Source organism: Solanum verrucosum, unplaced genomic scaffold (assembly GCF_900185275.1).
Source record: "Solanum verrucosum unplaced genomic scaffold, falcon-dt-bn FXZP01000257.1, whole genome shotgun sequence".
In the NCBI taxonomy this organism is placed as follows: Eukaryota; Viridiplantae; Streptophyta; class Magnoliopsida; order Solanales; family Solanaceae; genus Solanum; species Solanum verrucosum.
Genome location: NW_026020539.1, coordinates 766,908 through 788,000, shown reverse-complemented (window position 1 = coordinate 788,000; position 21,093 = coordinate 766,908). Strand labels below are relative to the sequence as shown.

The window sequence follows — 21,093 nt, the reverse complement described above, 5'->3', positions numbered from 1 at the left end:
ACTGAAATTACTGCTGACAGATTCTCATTGGCCAATATACAGAAGAAGCCATCTGAGAATTTCCAGAAATATGCACGATGTTGGAGAACTGAGGCCACAAGGGTGCAACCGCCACTAGATGAGAGTGAGCTCTCGAAGTACTTTATTCGAGCTCAAGAAGGTGTCTACTTCGACAAAATGATGTCAATGATGGGCCAGAAGTTTGCAGAACTAGTTAAGATGGGAGACTTTATAGAGGATGGTGTTAAATCTGGGAAGATTCAGTCTATGGTCGCATTGCAAGCTGCATGTAGGGCTATACAATCAGGTTCCATTGGCGGCATATAAAAGGAAAGGGAGGATGTTTCAGCTGTCACTTACCAATAAGGAGGACTGTCCCACCGATACCCCAATAATTCCCAAATCGCTGCGCATACTTCATACATCCCATACCCAGTGTATAATACCGAACCACACTATAATCCACCTTGAGCACCAGCATACCAAAATACTCCAAGACCATATGTTCATTTCCAAGCACCAACCCACCAAAATAGACCGACATATGCACCGAGACCACGTCCAAATCTTGAGCTAGAAATGCTCGCACTTACACACCGATTGCCGAACCCTACGCTCAATTGTTTGAGAGGTTGAGGACAGCGGGAGTGTTGCAACCAGTTGAGGAAAACTTCCTGATCCAATCCCTCATAATTTTGATGGAAACAAGCGATGCACTTACCACTCGGGAATCCAAGGACACGACACAGAAGATTTTTATGGGTTAAAGAACTAGATCTAGTCTTTGATCAGAAAATGAGTAATCAAATGCACTCCAACGCCTTCTAATGTGAAAAAAAACCCCTTGCCAAACCATGAGAATCGGGAAGTCAACATGGTTACTCTTGATGAAGAATATAGGGGCCTTGACTATCCAGACATAGATGAACCAGATGCCATGACATCTTCGGCGCAACCTGTTATCACTGTTCAACTAAGGGAACCTCTGACTGTCCAAACATATCTCCTAAGAGTTGTAGTGACCACTCTAATTGCTAGAAAGCCTGAATATGACACCAAAACAGTCCCATGGAACTATCGAGCGGACGCCAAGGGAAAGATGATCGACACTGCCGTAGCTCAAGGGATGACCATGTCGGGGAGGTGTTATGCCCTGAATGATCTAAATCAAAGAGCTCTTGGAAAAGAACAGAATCCAAAGAAGAGTGTTACCGATGCTGAAGCCGTAAAATTTTTGAAGAAGATGCAGCCTAAAGTCTATTCAGTCGAAGAGCAGCTGAAAAAGACGCCTGCCCACATATCTATTTTGTCTCTACTTATGAGTTCTGAATCTCATAGGAATGCTTTATTGGAAGTGTTAGACGGAGTGAATATTCCAAAAGAGACCACTAGTGAAACCTTAGCTTCAACGATTAAAAGAATAGTGGAAGCTAACAAGATTTCTTTCCATGATGATGAGCTTCCTGCAGAAGGGGCTGGGCACAACAAAGCGCTTTACATCGCAGTCAAGTGTTGTGATAAGGTTGTGACTCGAGTTCTAATTGATGGTGGTTCTGGATGCAACATCTGTCCTTTTACCACTTTGAGAGATTTAGGTGTTAATATGGAAGAGATAAGGGAAAGTCGTGTGAAAGTTAGAGCTTTTGATGGAGTGCAAAGAAGTGTCATTGGAGAGATCTATCTCACATTGCAGGTGGGGCCGGTCGAATTCCCCATCTTATATCAAGTGATGGATGTATCATCCAACTACAACCTGTTGTTGGGAAGACCATGGGTTCACATGGCAAGAGCGGTTCCTTCCACTCTTCACCAATGTGTAAAGTTTGAGTGGGATCACACAGAAGTTACCATCCATGGAGAGCTCAGTCATCCCATCCTTTTCACACTTTGGAAATTATGCAAGCTATAAGGGTCGGTGAGAAATCAAAGGTAGGTAATACAAAGTTGTCAAATGCAGTGAAAATGGTTGCGTCAGAGATGTTGAAGTATGGATATCAGCCTAAGAATGGACTTGGACCTAAGTCCAATGGCATAGTTGAGCCGATCCAGCTGAAGCATCAGAGAGGCACCAACGGACTTGGATATGTGCCTACCTCGGGAAGAGACCATCGCGGTCAAGCGATACAATCTTTGTACTAGAATAATCTTTGATTCCAGATCAAGCTGGCGTTGATGACATCGTAGAAGGAATAGGCAATCTGTTCGTGGCCGTGGCTGGAGAAGAGGAAGGGATAAATCTCAACAAGTTGACCATTCGTGATGCCGAACCTGGAGAAATCTTGTAGAATTGGACCACTAGCCCGTCCCTATTTCAACCAGAGTCCTGGTAGTGTGGAAAAGTAGTCTTAATTTTAAAATTCGCATGATCAAATTGAGGCTTGAATCATGCCTAATCTTTTGTTGCTTGCCTCTTCTAAAAAGCTAGAATGCTTTGAAATAAAAAGTCTTTATTTTCTTTAAAAAGTTTCTCGTTATTTTAAATATGTATTTATCTTTACTTACCTTTTGCACTTTTCACCACTCATATTAAATAAAAATCCTCATTCAACGGTTATGACATGTAACGAATCCACTGAGCAAGGTGAAAGCGATGAACAAGATCATAAAAAGTACGATGAAAGCATGATGCCGGAAAATCTACCACATGAGATCGAGCAAGTTGAAAGTCAGAAAAAACCCAATATGGATGAAACAGAGAATGTCAACTTAGGAGATGAGGAAATCGTGAAGGAAACACAAGTCAGCATACATTTGGAGGCTGAAAGAAAGCATGAATTAATAGAGTTGCTTAAGAAGTATGTTGACGTATTTGCTTGGTCTTATGATGACATGCCAGGATTAAGCACTGATATTGTCTCGCACAAATTACCTATTGATCCCACTTGTCTACCTGTTAAGCAAAAGACAAGAAAATTCAAGCTAGATTTAAGCTTAAGGATCAAGGAGGGGGTAACTAAGCAAATTGAGGCGGACGTTGTAAGGGTTACAAATTACCCCACATGGTTAGCCAATATTGTGCCTGTGCCAAAAAAGGATGGAAAGATTAGAATATGTGTGAACTATCGAGATCTCAACAGAGCCAGTCCTAAGGATGATTTCCCTCTTCCAAATATTCATATACTCATTGATAATTGTGCAAAACATGAGTTGCAATCATTTGTCGATTGCTTTGCAGGGTATCACCAAATCCTAATGGATGAAGATGATGTAGAAAAGACAGCGTTTATCACTCCATGGGGAGTGTATTGCTACAAAGTAATGCCATTTGGTCTCAAAAATGCCAGTGCAACCTACATGAGGGCCATGACTACTCTTTTTCACGATATGATCCATAAGGAAATTGAAGTGTACGTGGATGACGTCATTATCAAATCCAAAAGAAGTTCAGACCACCTGAATGACTTACGAAAGTTCTTTGAGAGGTTGCGTAAGTATAATCTGAAGTTGAATCCAGCAAAGTGTGAATTTGGAGTACCCGCGGGAAAACTATTGGGATTCATCGTTAGCAGGAAAGGCATAGAGTTGGATCCATCAAAGATAAAGGCAATCCAAGAGCTACCTCCACCTAAGACCAGGAAGGATGTGATGAGTGTAACATCCGACAATTTAAAATGAATATGAAGAAGCTTGAAATTGGAAGTAGTCATTTTTGGAAAAAAATTCAGAATCTGGAAATTCGGCCAAGTGTGGAAATCAGTGAGTTTTTGGCCAACTTTGAACAGTCATAACTCCTAGCTCAGGATGACCCAGGAGTAGTTCCAGTTATGTTTGGAAAGCCCTTGGAACGATCTTTCCAACTCCACCGAGTTTGCTCAATTCCGAGTTCGTATGAGCGAGTTATGCCCTTTGAAAGTTGGGCAGTTGGCAGGGAGTCCGTCCGGAAATTTAAGGACATTTTGGTCTTTTCACAAATCATTTCTTTTGAGGTTATATTGTTGTGTTAGGCTGATTGTGGATCATTTTTGTTCCATTTTAAAAGAGTAAGAGTTAGGGTTCTTGAGTGAAGAAGAGAAGAAGAGAGAAAGAAGAGAAGAAGAAGAAGAAGTGGGAGCTAGGGTTGTGGATGCAAGACGTTTTCTTCATCAAATTTCTTGGGGAATCTTAGTAAAGGTATGGGAGTTCTTTATCTAGGGCAAGCTATCACCCTAGAGCCAATTTCAAATGGTTTTCAACTTTTCCAAAGTTTGTGAAAGAGCCTAATTTCTACTCAAACTCATGGGTTCTTGCATGAAACGATTTCAAATGATAAGTTATGATATTATTGATGTTTATTTGATGTTTTAAGATGAAAAACTCCATGAATCCTTGTATTCTACAAAACCCCAAAATGTGTTTATGAAGTGGGTCTATTTTTATAAATTCAAAGTTGATGGAATTATGTGTAAAGTGAATTGTATTGATATCTCTTGTGTTGTTTAATGTTTATTCATGATTAATTGTTGATAATGGGTGAATTAAGGGTGGTAAGACTTATGAGTGAAGTATTGGTGATTGCTTGGATTTTTCGTGATTTTGGCTATGGCTTTGAATTATGGTAAGAAAGCTTGAACTCTCTTTATTGAATTAATTGTTGTTGGTAGGTTGAATCCACCTTTCGTGAAAGTGTTATATCTTGTTCTTGTGTGGTATTATTGTGAATTGTAGCCATGAAGTCATTGGGGAAGTTGTTGCATAATGTTGGAATATTGTATTATTGTGAATTGAGGCCATGAAGGGCATTATATGAGTGTTATTGTATTGTTATATTATTATATATGAATGATGCTATATGTAAAGTCCTATATGAAGCTATATGTAAAGTTTTATGTGAAGCTATATGTGAAGGTATGATGTGAATAAGTTTTATGTGAAGCTATATGTGAAGCTATGATGTGAATGAGTTTTATATGAAACTATATGTGAAGGTATGATGTGAATGAGTTTTATGTGATCTTGTGATGATCCTATGTAAAGTGGATAGCATTGTGAGTTAAAGTATGATTTCTCATGATGTATATATGAAATGATGTTGGATTATGAAGTATCCTTAAATGAAAATGTTGTGACTTGGTTGGTAGACTAAAGTGTCCCTCCTTGTTACTTAAAGTCTTGAATGCATGAATGTGTGAAATGGGCAGAACTAAGAAATGGTGCCCTTTCTATAAATGCTAAAAGAGGAATTCTAGGCCAAGACTTGAATCGACTAAACTAAGAAATGGTGCCCTTTCATAAGTCTAGCTTTCCTAAGTAAATGTAAAACCATGAAATCAGTAGACCTAATGGTGGTAGCCCTTCTCATGTGTGAAATGATGAACCTTGGACCGGCAGGCTTAAGGCACCCTTAATGAAAAATCGGTAGGCCTAAGGCACCCTTCCAGGGGGATTTAATGAGCTATCCTTATGAACCTTGATTCGTCATGACTAAGAAATGGGGCCTTTCTTGGGAAGAGGTACTATGAGTTGGTTGAACTAGAAAAGGAACCTTCTCTAAGTACATATGTGATTGAATACTCTATGGGAAACAAGGCTAGCACCGAGTGGATGTGGTTAAGAAGGTGGCCTAGTTGAGTATGAGATTAGGCACAATGAACTTCCTTGGACATCCCCTAAACCATGTGCCTACATGGGTTGTTTACTAGTTCTACCTTTGGCAAGTAGAACAACCTCCACGGAGTAGGATAGACTCCGGATTCCATACCTAGCTAGTATGGTCTATGTCGGTTATGCCTATTCCCATCATGTGGGATGCGCACTCTAGTTATTGGATAGGTTCTACAACGTGTAGGTAGTAGTATGGGATGCTATCTACACATGGCACGAGTAGGCTTTGAAGATACTAAGGTGAGTTCCTTAAGTCTAACGACTATTATGTGAAAGTCCCCTTATGTGCTTGAATGTCTCCAAAAAAAATGGTTTCTTAAAGAATGTTGGTCTATTGATGTTATGTTGTAAAGGAAATGTCCTTATCTAAGGTAATCTTGAGGAACACTTAAGTGTGCTTGAAGAGGTTGTATGGGCGGTCACTTCTTGTCTTACTCAAGTGTGTCTTAAGGTTATATTAGGTAGAGGTCCTATGGTAATGAAATGACATGTGTTCCTTTAAAGTTAAGCATGGGTTGTATATGAATATATGTTGAGTATGTATACGGTTGGCTATGGTTTTATATGTGAACATTGACTTAGTATGTTATATTGTAATGGTAAATTTCCTTATCTATGGTAACCCTTAGGAACACTTAGGTGTATATGAAGAGATTGTATGGGCGGTCACTTCATGTTTCACTTAAGTGTGGCTTTGGGTAACTTGAGATAGAGGTCAAGAAATGATGAAAAAGCTTACTTGTCAATTATGTTCATGTGTTGTACATTGGTACTAGTTGTGCATGATGGCTTGTGATATGAAGCATGATAAGTGGTAAGTTCACATTTGGTGGCCTTAGGATAATGCTTTAGTGTTGATGGTGGTATGGGACGCTATCCATACATCGCACAAAGTGTTGTCCAAGGGTTACTTGAGGTGGATGGTTTAAGGTGAAGGAATGGGTTATGTGTGGAGTATGTGCTAAAGTGGTTAATGACTTGTATGTTGGTTATGGTTGGATATTGTGACTCTTATACTTGTATTTTTTTCATTAAGTTTTACCAAATGGCATTAAAACATGTTTCTCCAATAAACGTCCCTTTTAGCATGTTTTTGCATGGCTTCCATACTTAGTACTTAATTGTGCTAACCCCTTTCTTTCCCTTTTTGACTAAAGTGTAGGGATTTAGAGATGGTGACATGTCATGGCTATTTGATAGGTTTCTAAGTGTTGAAGATTAAGACTTGGTGAGTCCTCATATATTCGAGGACAATACCCCATATGTTCGTTTATGTCTTTTTAGTATTGTTTAAGTTGTGTATGGGATTGGTCCCGAATTTTGTACTCTAAAGTATTAGATGGTTTTGAGATATCATGTATAAAGTTTAGAAAGGCTTCCGCTTGCTATTTTTTTTTTTAATGAAATGTTTTCTTGGTAAAGAAAGTTTTTAATTCCTTATGATTTTTAGTGTTATGCGATGAATGAATGCTAAGAGGCTTGTATTAGACCTCCAAGAGGTCGAGTACGCCGGTTACGACTAAGGGGGTGCTCTCGGGTCGTGACAATGAGTTTCTTGGGAAGACTGAATTACATCAGTCGGTTCATAGCTCAATCCATAGTGATCTGTGAACCCATATTCAAGTTACTGAAGAAGGATGCTACCACAAAATGGACCGAGGAATGCCAAAGGGCTTTCGATAGAATCAAAGAATACTTGTCCAACCCACCAGTATTGGTCCCACCAGAGCCTGGAAAGCCGTTGTTATTGTATCTATTTGTCATGGATAATGCATTTGGATGTGTATTGGGGCAGCATGATGAGACGGGTAGAAGAGAGCAAGCTATATACTATTTGAGCAAGAAGTTCACACCATACGAGGCAAGATACACCTTGTTGGAACGAACATGTTGTGCTTTGACTTGGATTGCACAAAAATTTAGGCATTGCCTGTCTGCATACACCACGTATGTGATCTCAAGAATGGATCCACTAAAGTACGTCTTTCAGAAGCCCATGCCTACGGGTAAATTGGCAAAGTGACAAATTTTATTGAGCGAGTTTGATATTATGTATGTGACACAGAAGGCCATCAAAGGACAAGCCTTGGCTGATCACCTCGCAGAAAATCCGGTGTACCAGGATTACAAGCCACTCATGACCTACTTCCCTGATGAAGAGGTATTGTTTCTAGGAGTAGATATATCAGAATTGTATGATAGATGGAGAATGTTCTTTGATGGGGCATCAAACTCTATAGGAGTTGGAATATGAGTAGTTTTAATTTCGAAAACAGGTTAGTATTACCCAATCTCAGCCAAGATTAGGTTCTACTGTACCAATAACATGGTGGAATATGAAACTTGTATTCTCGGACTCAAAATGGCCATAGACATGAATATCAAAGAACTCTTGGTGATAGGAGACTCCGACTTGTTGGTTCATCAAGTGCAAGGAGAATGGACCACTAAGAATGTCAAGATCCTTCCTTATTTGCATTACATAAAAGAGTTGAGTATGAGATTCACAAGGATTGAGTTCAAGCATGTCCCTTGAGCTCAAAATGAGTTTGCCGATGCTTTGGCAACATTGTCCTTGATGATTCAACACCCAGACAAGAATTACATCAAACCTATCGATATAGAGATACATGATAAACATGCATACTGTTTTCATGTAGATAAGGAACTGGATGGAAAACCATGGTACTATGACATCAGAAGATTGATAGAGCACAAGAATATCCTGAAAATGCTACAAGCAAGCAAAAACGGATTTTGAGGAGGATGGCCAATCATTTCTTCCTTAACGGAGAAATCCTATATAGGAGAACTTCGGATTTGGGATTGCTGAGGTGTGTCGACGCCGCAGAAGCGACAAGGATTTTGGAAGAAATACATGCAGGAACATGTGGACCTCGCATGAATGGGTTCACTTTAGCAAATAAGATTTTAAGAGTGGAAACTTTTGGATGACCATAGAGAGAGATAGCATCCGATATGTGCAAAAGTGTCATCAATGTCAGGTGCATGGAGATCTTATATGGGTTCCACCGAATGAGATCAATGTGATGGGTTCCCCTAGGCCATTTGCTGCTTGGGGCATGGATGTTTTTGGACCCATAGAGCCTCCCGCGTCAAATAGACATCGTTTCATCATGGTGGCTATCGATTATTTCACAAAATGGGTCGAAGCTTCGACATACAAGGCAGTGACTAAGAAGGTAGTGGCAGACTTTGTTCGCAACAACATAGTTTGTCGATTTGGAATTCCAGAATCAATCATAACCGATAATGCAGCCAACCTCAACAATGATCTTCTTGTCAAAGGTTCAAGATTTCTCATCGAAATTCCACGGTTTACCGTCCACAGATGAATGGGGCAGTTGAGGCTGCAAATAAGAATATCAAGAAGATTTTAAGGAAAACAGTAGACAGTCACATGCAATGACATGAGAAGCTACCATATGATTTACTCGGTTATCGCACCACAATCAGAACATCAACTGGGGCAACTCCTTATATGTTGGTCTATGGTTCGGAGGCAGTAATACTTGTCAAGGTAGAAATACCATCTTTAAAGATTATCCAAGAGGTTGGTCTGGATGATGCATAATGGATACGTAGCAGGCATGAACAGTTGATGCTCATCGATGAAAAGAGGATGGACGCGGTTTGTCATGGACAACTCTATCAAAACAGAATGACCAAAGCATTCAACAAGAAAGTTAAACCTCGATAGTTCACATCGGGGCAGTTAGTATTGACGAAGATCTTTCTTCACCAAGAAGAAGCCAAAGGGAAATTTGTACCAAATTGGCAAGGACCGTACATGGTTCATAGAGTACTCTCTGGAAGAGCGGTAATCTTAGCAGAAATGGACGTCAGAGTGAGCACAAAGCCAATCAATTTAGACGCCATCAAGAAATACTACATCTGAAGACCTCAAGATTAGTGCTTATTTCTTGTACTTTTGCATTTTTGATGTAACAGAACTACGTCTAGACTTGACTTCCCACGGTGGGGTACGTAGGCAACCCATATTGGATGCTGTCTCCCTTAGAAAACCTAATATCATCATTTCCATGTATTCAGAATTACGCTCGATCGAATTCCCTCGGTGGGATACGTAGGCAATCCTTGTCAGATTTGGTCCCTTGCATTTCATATTTTTCACTTTCCTTTGTATTTGAACTACATCCTGACCTGATTCCGCTTAGATACGTAGGCTGCCTGAGTCAGGCCCGGTCATTGTATTTCATATTTTTCACTCTCCCATATTGTATTTGAACTACGTCCTGACCTGATTCCGCTTGGATACGTAGGCAACCTGAGTCAGGCTCGGTCATTGCATTGGATGTTTCTTACTTTTTCCTCGCATACTTTTTTCACTTACTCATTGTATTCGAACTACGTTACGACCTGATTCCACTTGGATACGTAGGCAGCCTGAGTCAGGCTCGGTCATTGCATCACAAGTTTCCTACTTTTCCTTCATATTTTTCAGTCTTCTATTGTAATTGAACTACGTTACGACCTGATTCCATTTGGATACGTAGGCAGCTTGAGTTAAGCTTGGTCATTGCATTGCATACTTCTATTTCTCCCACTTGTATTCGAACTACATTACGATCTAATTCCTACTTTAGGAATATGTAGGCAACCTGAGTCAGGCTCGATCAATGCACTACATAATTTCCAATTTTTTCTTACCCTTAGGAAACACTTCCTCATAGTTAGCATAACCTCAGAATATGAAGAATCTCAATCGTCGCAGTGTCTACAAAAGAGCTCGTCAAGCTTCATCATGAGGGTAAAATCTACAAGAAGACTATGTTGGATATAGTCAATAAAATGGAAAGCTCGATGGACTTCGAAACATGTCATAATCTAAAAAATGCGGGAGAATTACTACATATATACATATATATATATATACTTAATATATAAGTAATATACTTATTTTGTAGAAAGAAAAAACAAGCTAATTCTTTTCAAAAGATTTTTCTACTATTCCATCTACCAAGTCTCTAGGTTAAGAAACTATGTGCAGACATATATATATATATACTTAATATATAAGTAATATACTTATTTTGTAGAAAGAAAAAACAAGCTAATTCTTTTCAAAAGATTTTTCTACTATTCCATCTACCAAGTCTCTAGGTTAAGAAACTATGTGCAGGCTAAGAAGACGTCGAAATATTCCAGTGACGAGGTTTCAGTTTGCGAGTCGATACAAATCAACACCCCCTCCCAAACTAAATAATTTTCTTTGAGTGCAGGAACACAAGAATCAAGAAAATAACATCAAGTCTCGGGGCACAACCAGAGGCGCCATTCGACTTCTACAATCATAAGCCAAAATACACTTTTCCTACTTTATTTCCCGAATGTACTTCAACTCGCATCTTATATCTAATAACATTTCATTTTTTGCAGGTACGCTCGAGATCCATTTCAAATAGTGAAGAAAAGAGGATCCTCGTAGGAAAATAAGATAGTTAGCTTTCTGTCAAAATAACTCCACCAATTGGAGTTTGTAATGTAACCTCATCAATAACTCCACCGATCGGAGGCTGTACATAGCAAACATCGTCGAACTCTGCCAACCGGAGGCTATACATAGCAAACATTGATCAAATTCCGCCAATCGAAGCACATATATAAGCAAAAGAAGCAACACTCCGCCAATCAAAGACTAACATCGTAGCGACGTCACTGAAGCTCCACCGCCCTAGGGCATGCAAGCATAGCGACACTGTCATACGCTAACAATAATATGTTACATTACAAGCTTTACACAGCCGGATACATGCTTTTACATTACAACAGTCCCGCCAAGCGGAGGTCTACATTACAACCTTTACACAGCCGGATACATACTTTTACATTACAACAGCCCCGCCAGTCGAGGGCCTTTACATTACAAGTTACTTTACCTACATCACATTCATAACACAAAAAACGGGGACATCAATAATCGTTTGGACATCTACACTCTACTCTTTACATTCCAATTTCAATTTATAATTTTTGAGCACAACATGTACTTTTCACCTTTTTACATGTTTTGCAGGACAACACATTACAACGAGGAACTCCCTCTAAGCAGCAAACTAGGGCAAGTTAGTGCAATGTCAAGCAACACTAGCTACGTCAAAGATTCACTTTCAAAAGTTCAGATAACTCTCTCAGGTCCCACTTCATTATAACCCGACACTGGGGAATTCTTTTTAAAAAATCATCCATCTACCATAAGTCTCCAGTAGAAATTGCTACGGAGCATTTCTCATTCATGTTCTTTAAAACTATATCTCGTCCCTTTATTCGTGCCAATCTCTTCAAACCTCACCACCAAAACATTTCAGTATTACCATAATTCGATGCTGGGGTAAATTTTTTAACATAACAATTGTTATGTTCCTGCACTCTCGAACTACATATTGCTTGATTTCTCATGAAACCTGAGATATATAGGCAACTCAGAAGCCAGAGTTCGGCCATAACTCCATTAACATTTCTTGCCGAGTTTTGCTCAAGGTGTATTTTAGTGGGTCGCCTAAAATTGAATCGTGTCAATGTTTCTTTGTCCACGTCTTCTCTACTCTCTTCCATGGACAAAGAAAGGGGCAAGCTGTTGACTCCCAATTTTGGCTCTCCACATTTGTTTAACCAAAATTTTAATCATAATAATAAAAAAAATATAAATAATAAAATATATATATGCTATGATTTTTTGTAGAAAAAAAAGATTTTTAATTATTTATTTTATTTGATAAATTTATTTCATAAATACTATTTTTATAAATAAATTAAACATATTATATAAATATTACTACTTACTTTCTCATTTTATAATTTCACGTCAAATAAATATTATTTTTTAAGGTTTAACTCAATTTTTCTAATTAAATATAATTTCTATTATAGCGATAAATATTTTTGAGATTTTTCAAAATGAGGAAGAATTAATTAATTAATCAGTTGCTAATTTATATTAATTTTATTTTTTAGAATCACTAATTTTAACAAATAAGCTAGTCTTGCAAAAATTATTATTTTAAATTTAATAAACTATTTCTATTTAATAAAGAAGAGGTTATAATTTAAATGGAGTTAATTTGAGCAAATTTGGCAATCCAAGTAATTTTAATTCGGCCAATCCACGCGTGCCACATAAAAAGCACATGGATTGTGCTTCTTCATATTCGATCTCAACCATCCGATTTAATCCAACTGCTTTAATTAATTCATCTTTATATATATATATATAATTTTCTTTTTTAAAACCCTTTATTTTATGAACCGTCTGATCAAATGATCGGACGTTTGAGATCAAACCAAAGACTTTTCGCCTTTCCCAGACTAGACCCAACGCTGCATCTTCTTCTTCTTTCTTCAGAAAAAGACTTCTCCTTTCCAAGACTGGTCTCTTCCCCAAAACTTCTTCTCCATAGCCCCCAAGCTCCTCCTCCATCTATGCTAGCATCGCCGCCCACATACACTCCAGGCTCCTCTCCCATCGACGTCTCCTCACCACCCCACGTGATCCCCCATCCCCTCTGTCAGATAGACCACTCCGGGCTGCTGAAAAAATGCCCCATCAGTCATTCAACCCTCTCAAATCGACCTGAAAAGGTTGAATTTTTCTTCCCCTTCATGATTTCTTTGATTTATTCCTCTGAGAGTTGCGTTTCCAAGAATTCAAATTTGAATTCTTGGAGCCCAAATCGCCTATTAAAGGAGGACTTAGGTCCTCATTCAAAAAATTAGAAAAACGGGCAAAGAGATCCATAAAACGAGCAAAAATCATCCAACAAGGAGTCGAAGATATCCAAGCAATAGAGAGTAAAGAAGATAAGGACAATAAACTTCAAGAACAATGGTTCGACAACCTTTCATCTTTTGTCTTTCTATTTTGGCTTTGAATCCAAGTCCGAAGAAGAGTTGGAATTCTTGACGTAAAAGTTGTAGTTTGCTACTCCAAAGAAGCGCGTCTGGAGGTGTAACACGACTCTGGTCTGACTCATATCAGAAAAGCATTACCAGCTGTGTTTTCGCTCGAGTTTAGCATCCACATTTCGTCATCGATTTCGTCATAGAGTCGGGATTACAATTATCGGCCCATAAGGAATAAGAGTCTAAAATCTTCAGTTCCTCACTTCCTTTTTACATCGACTTGTCTATATATACATATATGTTACTAACTCATTTACTTATATATTTTTCTTGGGTTATTGCTCTATGAGCGGACTCGTAGAAACCAATTAGTAACAACAAAGTTTGATTGCTCGCCTTTTTTTTTGTGGCTTTTGTGAGCTTAAGATGGGTAAAACTTGCTAATTAGTTTCTAGTTACCTTGCTTAACTTTTTCTTTTGAGTTACAGAAAAGATATTTTTTACAAAGGGGTCTTCTTTTGAAAAGATTTCTTAGATATTTATGGCCGATTTGGAAGCTTTAGTAGCAGCCAAAAAGTGCATTTTTATTTCTCAAAAGTACAGCGTTTTGGGCTCGAAAATGCTGAATTTTGAGCTCAAAAGAGGAGGAATTTAAGTGTAAAAAACGCAAGTTTTCTGAGGCCCAAACATAACCCCTTTTGTGAGCTTTGAAGTGCAGTTGTTAGTTTGAAAATTGCAGATTTTGAGAACCTTGAGGGGCAGTAATTTGAACTTTAAAAAATGCAAATTTTTGAGGTTAAAAAATGCAGATTTTCAGCTTAAAAAATTACAGATTTATAGTGCGAAAATGCAGAATTTCACACACTCTACCAAGAAGAGTTTTTAGCATAAAAAGTGCAGATTTTAACTTGAACAATGTAGGCTTTTTGGAAGGTGAAAATATAGCCTTTAATATGCTCTACAAAACAGATTTTTTAGTGTAAAATATGCAGTCTTTTCCTTAGTTTTTGAACACCATTTTGTGGGATCTAAAAGTATACATTTTTGGAACCAACCACTATATTTTGAGAGTTTAAAAGTTTCAATAGTTCGAGTCTAAAACTGCTTGAAAATACTACCTTCAAAAGAAAGAAGAAACGTTGTTTTAAAAGGACCAAAATAGCTTTATTTATCAAATCTCACTTAGGACTTATGTCAAGGAAAACTTTTTTCATTTAAAACTCCCAAATGAATTTGAAACTAGTTTTCTTTAGAAATACATAAGGCTAGAGTTATTACCTTTTAGAAATATTCTTTTTTTTTTTTAGAAAATAAATAGGGAAGTAGGCCCATATATTCTATTAACAAAATAAATATAACTCTAGGATAAGTATCGATAGCTAAGCCTATTTTATATTCTTTAATTCACCCCCTCTATGGAAAAATATATTTGTTATTGTCACTTTCCACATCAAATATTGCTAAAACATTTTTTTCTTAACATGTTATTTCAAGCTTTTAGATATGCCAACAAGTTCAAAGTACAAGGTACATGCATATATATTTCATACGCAGAAAGGTACAAAATTCTATATATTTTTTTGTTTTCCCTATACGTAGCTTATTATTTGATTACACTTTACCATGTCTACTATCACTTTTACAAATGTTACCTTTTTTATATAAATTTCTACACTTTAATATACGCATTATTTTACTACATATTTGCACTCGGCTATTATCTCATTTTATTTTCTTTACGTCTTAATCCTATCTATAAATAAAATAACAAATTTTCTATATCCTTTGATCAACATTTATTTTTGATACATTTATATAATACACCTCTATATATTTTTATTTTATTTTTTACATATAAGATTGTCACACATTTTTTAGTACATTTATTTATTTGTCGTATGATAAACATACTAATATTAATTTTATGTAATAGACATATATATGTCGTACCTTGTATTTTACTCCTTTCTTAAACTAATAAAATTTACTTAACATTGATTTTAAAGTAAATAAATAAACATGTTTTCCTAATTATATTTTCCTAAATTGAGTTTAAGGACTATATTGAGATAGGCTCTGAGGTATGCTTAATACCTTCCCCTCGAGTAACCAAAACCCTTACTCAAAATCTCACTGGTTTCGCAGATTAAAACGGAGTTTACATTTACATACAAAAAATGGTTTTCCTAATATTTTCCTTAAAGTTTAGGTGGCGACTCTAAAACAAACAAAACAATTTTTTTCAAAAACAGAGTGACAGCTGTATTATGTTGTGAACTGTTTCGACCGGTTCGAAATAGGGTGCAACAATGTGTTAGCTAAAATGCAACTGAAACACTGAGTAGCTCAAAACAGTGACATGCTATCTGAAGATGCAACGTAAATATACTGAAAGATATGGCATTCGAGTTCTGAAGCATGATTTTCTGACTGATTTGCCTAGAAAGTATAATTCATGAGTACTGATAATTAATACAAGCTAGGGTTCTAAATTCTATACATGGAACTATGTAAATTTTCCAAAAAACATGTTATTTAGAATCGTGGAACTATAGCAGCTAAAGTCACAGTGAATTCCCAAGTCTTTGGAAGCCCTAGGCTTGAACAATTTATGAGAAATTGAAGATTTGATTGAATTCTAGGGACCTAATGGGTGAAAGGAACCCACTAGTGAAATTCCACATACCTGGTGATGAAACTATGGAGAGATCCAAAGGGTTGAATTTGAAGAAGACCTATGTTTTTTCTTGGGAAAACTATCACCTGTTTTCTCTTCTTTTCGTTCTAAGTTAGATGATTTTAGGAGAATGAGGGTTCTGGGTAGTTTCTGACTAGATTATTAGGCTTAGACTGAGTAAATCGACGTAGTTTAAGTATCAAGTGGATAGGAGAAAAGACCAATGCGACCTGACTTTTAAAGCTGACAAAGTGACTCCAAGACAGGCTTCATGGGCTGTCTATAGCACCACAGTCCGTCAAATGGGTTGTGAAGATGCTCTGCCCAATAGGGCTTCACTATTTCAGGCATAACTTTTTACTCCGAGCTTGGAATTAGGCAAACTTAGTTGTGTTGGAAAGAGTATTCTGGGACTTTTAATTTGATAGGTCATGGGCCACCTAATTCATTTTGTGCTAAAATATATGATCGTTTGAAGTTTACACAAACCTCAAAGTCTAAGAAGTCTCATTCAGGAGACACTTCACGGCTCGTGTGAAGCTCCATAGACCCTCTAGTGGTCCTTCAGAGTATCCATGGTTGTTTTGTGTCTCCTTTATGCTCCACTTCACTGCCCGTGTGGAGCTCCATAGACCGTCTAGTTGTTCGTGGTTTTTCACCTTATGTTGGGTGCATAACTATGGACAGGCTGACGGGTCGTGGTCCTCTTCACGACCCGTGGACCCCTCCATGGTTCGCCCCTCTCTCTATGATTCAATCTTAGTTCATATTTTTGAGGTGTTACAGTTTCATCTTGCGATTTATTTATTGTCATTGTAAAGTTAAGGCGTACTGGAAATTGCTTTTGAATTAATTTGAATGGATACCCTTCATTTTCTAGTTGTGAAATTTGAATTCTGGGAAGAAACACGTGTTTCATTGCACAATGACCACTTGATATTTGTGCATGCATGACATTCTTGGCAAAGCCTCTACATATCATTCTGATGCCATTGCATAAGCCATTCGAATGGTCTAAACTCCTTAGCAGCATGATGGGTGCATTTTCCTTTAATTCTAACTTGAATTTAATAATATATGTCAAAGTAAGCCATATTGATTTTTTACCGCCTCTTCATGATTGTAATTCGTAATGTATTTTTTTTGAATACCTTTGTGGCAGGAGACTGTTTAGTGTTAAAGTATTTAGATATTCTTTTTGATAATACTTGTTGGTGTCAACTTCTACTGAGTCAAAGCTATTAAATATCTTGACTTCACCTGGAACAGGGATATTAACTTGTCATTAAGAATATCCATATGCGCATTTATGCTTGCTAAGATAGCTCGTTCGGTGACATATTTTGCCATAGTAACTTTTTCTTGTAGGCTTGGAAATATCTCTTTTATTGTAGATTCTTCTGAAATTGCATCCTAACAATGCTTGACAGTCAACTATTCTGGAAGAAGGAGTAAATTGTCTCTTATTGTTTATTCATCTTTGTTACCCACACGAAGTAAGAACTCAATGAATGATTGATCTGTTCTTGCTCTCATATTTCTAGTAAATTGAATCTTTTCCATCAAAAGCCAGAAATATGATTTCACAAAGCTTGCATTAACAATTTCTGCTAGTTGATTTTAGAACTACTGGTAACACTTACCGAAAATCACCTAAAAAATCATGACCTTCTCACCAAACGGTTTATCGATGTCCAATATGTCTCTAAAGCTCCTATCGATTGTTTTTATTATTTGTCGCTTGGCCATTGGTGCTTACTTCTATATAATCACTTTCGCTTTTCTAATCAATTTGGCAGCACCACTGTGCTTTGGCATATTATCATAGTTGACTCATTTGTTTGCAGAGGATCTCTAATATCGAGTGTGTTATGTATGTCCTTGTAAAATTGAAGCTGCTATGCCACTGACTGTTGTTGTGAAAGCTATCGTACCTCTTGACCTAACACTGGCAAGCAATGCACGACATAGATATGTTTCCCAGTTCCCCAGGTCCATCGACGAAGAATATTCCAACTTTTAAAGTATCAAATGTTTGCACTATTTTTGAAAAAGCCTGCTCTTGTTCTGGATTTAATTTTGACTCTGCAGGCAAATCTTCCATAGATATTTTCACAGACATTTCTTCATTTATTTCTCTACATTCTGATGGGACAACTTCGAGCAAATGGTGATCTAGTTGAGGAAGGTCATATATGTCTATATTCTTGCCCATACTTTCCATACAATGACCAATTATAGATCTTGGTTTCCTTTTTGTTCAAGACTTTACTTTGGAATTCCAAACATAATACGTGGGAAATTCTCTATAAAGGTATGCATGTGCTTCAGTGTCAATTGAGCACATCCTGAAATACTCGGTCAACATTGTTGGCTTGACACCATACCAGGTGATGATATTTTGTAATTTTTTCTTTTTCCAATAAAATATTTGGAGTTCTTTTAGAGTTCGCATTTGTATGGTCAGCATTATAATTATTATTTTGAAGGAAATGTGTTTTTATGCATAAATATGTGTACCTAAATGTTTTCCAGGCAGATGTAGTTAAAGGTTGATGACTGAAGGTTGCATTTCACTCAAGTTGAATTCATATATACTCTGATCCATAGTGTTTCAAGTGGGTAAACCCACCGTGCATCTTGGAAAGTTTGAATCTTATCAATTACTTTTTCACCATCATCAGACTAAACATAAACGACACACCGATCATGACCCTGATAGGTAAACATATTGGGTTTGTCCATCCTAAAATAGGACATTGGTTCGTCCACCCTAAAATAGGATACATTGGGTTAGTCCACCCTAAAATAGAACACGAGTTCGTCTACCCTAAAATAGGACACGGGTCCATCCACCCTAATATAAGATATAGGTAAATCCATCATAAAATAGGAACCATGGGTTTGTCCATCCTAAAATAGGACAAGACGGGTTTATCCACCCTAAAATAAGATATACACACATTTGGGTTCATCCACCAAAAAATAGGATACACACATATTAAACTCATACTTTATGATGTCATCCACAACATTACCTTTTTTACAGACATAAGACCCCGAAGAAAACCGGAGGCCCATTCAAGTCCCGGAAGACAACCGGTGAACTCATTTATCATTCTAGTTTCCAAAGACAACCAGAGACATTATCACATCATCTGCATAATCCAAACGGCTAAATTCTTAATTTATTCACTACTTTACCAATTACTTTAATCTACTTTACCTACTTTAACGACTTTATCTTAAACTTTACAGACATCATTCATCATCAATTCTCTGAAAAACAACCAAAGACGTCATTTGTCAATATGTTTCTGAGGACAACTGGAGACACCAATTGGTCATACGACTCTATCATCATAAGCTAGACGACTTCAACTCTCAACATCAAGTCTTAGTAGACAATCAGAGACATCTTTATTTATCAAGTCTCTAGAGATAACTAGAGACAACATTTGGCCACACACCTTTGTCATCTCATAAGTCACACGACTTCATTCTTATTCTCACACATATATATTACCATTTTATTCATTTACACATTCTTAAACTCTAGTTTTATCCGTAACTTTGATGACAAATTTAACATGAGTTTCAAGAAAAACAATCTAAATCAACCAAAGATGCAACACAACGTGGAACTATCTCTTAGCAGTGAACTGGGGCAAATTTGTTGAAGAGGAATATCAAACTCGCTAGGAAGGGTCAATGATCTACTCTCGAACTCATCTACACCGACGTTCCACGAACACGTGATCCCTCGAGGCTAAATTAACTCTTTACATGAACCCTCGAGGCAAAATATCACCTATTTCATAACCACCTCTACATCTCAACTCAATTAACTCTTTACATGATACCTCGACGCTAAAAATCCTCTAGTGTCACTTTTGTCAAACTCTTCCCCTACCTATATTTATTGGCCAAGACAAATTCGGCTACTAAGTCAACTTCTTTGCCCGAAAACCCTTTCATCGTTTCTGATCAAAGAAGAGCAAGTTGTTGACACCCAATCTCGTCTTTTCTTTCTTATAACTCATTCTATTGAGCTTTCAAAATATTGATAAGTCAAATATTTTGTATTTCACGACTATTTCGATTTATTACTAACGCTATCGTAATTATCTTTTAGACACTATTATCACTATTACATTAATTTTTATTAGTTGTATGATCATCATCTTCACTATTTTTAAAATTATATTTTTTTTATCAACATTACTACTATTACTTATTGTCGTCTTTTTCAAAATAATTGTCATTACGTTATTTCAAGTTTCTTACTTACTAAACTTTTTTACATAATATATATTATAGGAAAAATCACCCCACACATCTACTTAAGGAGTAATATTACAGGTTTTAGATCTACTTTTAAAATAATACTACTTATAACATTTTAATTGCAAGTTATAACATATCATTTCTTATTTATAAATCAATTAATTCCAATTTATTAAATAATTAGTCTTTTATAATTATATATAATTAATAGGTGAGATAAGTAAAATTAATAAGAGAGAATCAATGGTAATTATCTATTACACCTTCTTAGGGATTCTTTTACCTTTCACGCGTAATATTACAACTTTTTAGGGATTTTTTAATGTTCGCACATCAACCACCCACCTCCACTAACATGTGTCTTTCTTACTCACACGCCAAACCAGTACCCCCACCCACACGTTCAACCTTTACTCAAATGGTAGATCTTTCTCTTTCATCATCATCATTCTTTTTCTTTGTACATTCAAAATAAGAAATAGTAAATCTTTCTCTCTCATCATCTTCAATCCTCTTATTTGCACACTCAAAAGAAGGACAAATCTTCTAAAAAATACAAAGAATAAAGAGTTTAGATTGACAAAAAACATGTAGAAGAATCAAAAACATCAGCATACACTTAGAAAGAGTTCCGGATTCTTTAGAAGGGGTTTTTAATGTTGAAAGTG

The 21,093-nt window shown here is 36.9% G+C and overlaps 1 protein-coding gene across 1 annotated transcript; it reads left to right on the top strand.

Moving 5' to 3' along the window:
* Positions 1-7,126: 7,126 nt before the first annotated feature.
* Positions 7,127-8,936, top strand: LOC125809977 (uncharacterized). Its single transcript, XM_049489503.1, has 4 exons — positions 7,127-7,441; positions 7,504-7,557; positions 7,646-7,741; positions 8,586-8,936. Exons 1-4 carry the CDS (start codon positions 7,127-7,129, stop codon positions 8,934-8,936), a joined length of 816 nt encoding a protein of 271 aa, XP_049345460.1.
* Positions 8,937-21,093: the final 12,157 nt, after the last annotated feature.

Bases quoted from the DNA above. Each gene is read 5' to 3' on its own strand.
- LOC125809977 (XM_049489503.1), top strand. From the start codon at position 7,127: ATGAGTTTCTTGGGAAGACTGAATTACATCAGTCGGTTCATAGCTCAA. The intron at 7,558-7,645 runs GTACGTCTTTCA...TATGTGACACAG, and splicing joins TCAAGAATGGATCCACTAAA to AAGGCCATCAAAGGACAAGC. The intron at 7,742-8,585 runs GTATTGTTTCTA...CATCAATGTCAG, and splicing joins CCTACTTCCCTGATGAAGAG to GTGCATGGAGATCTTATATG.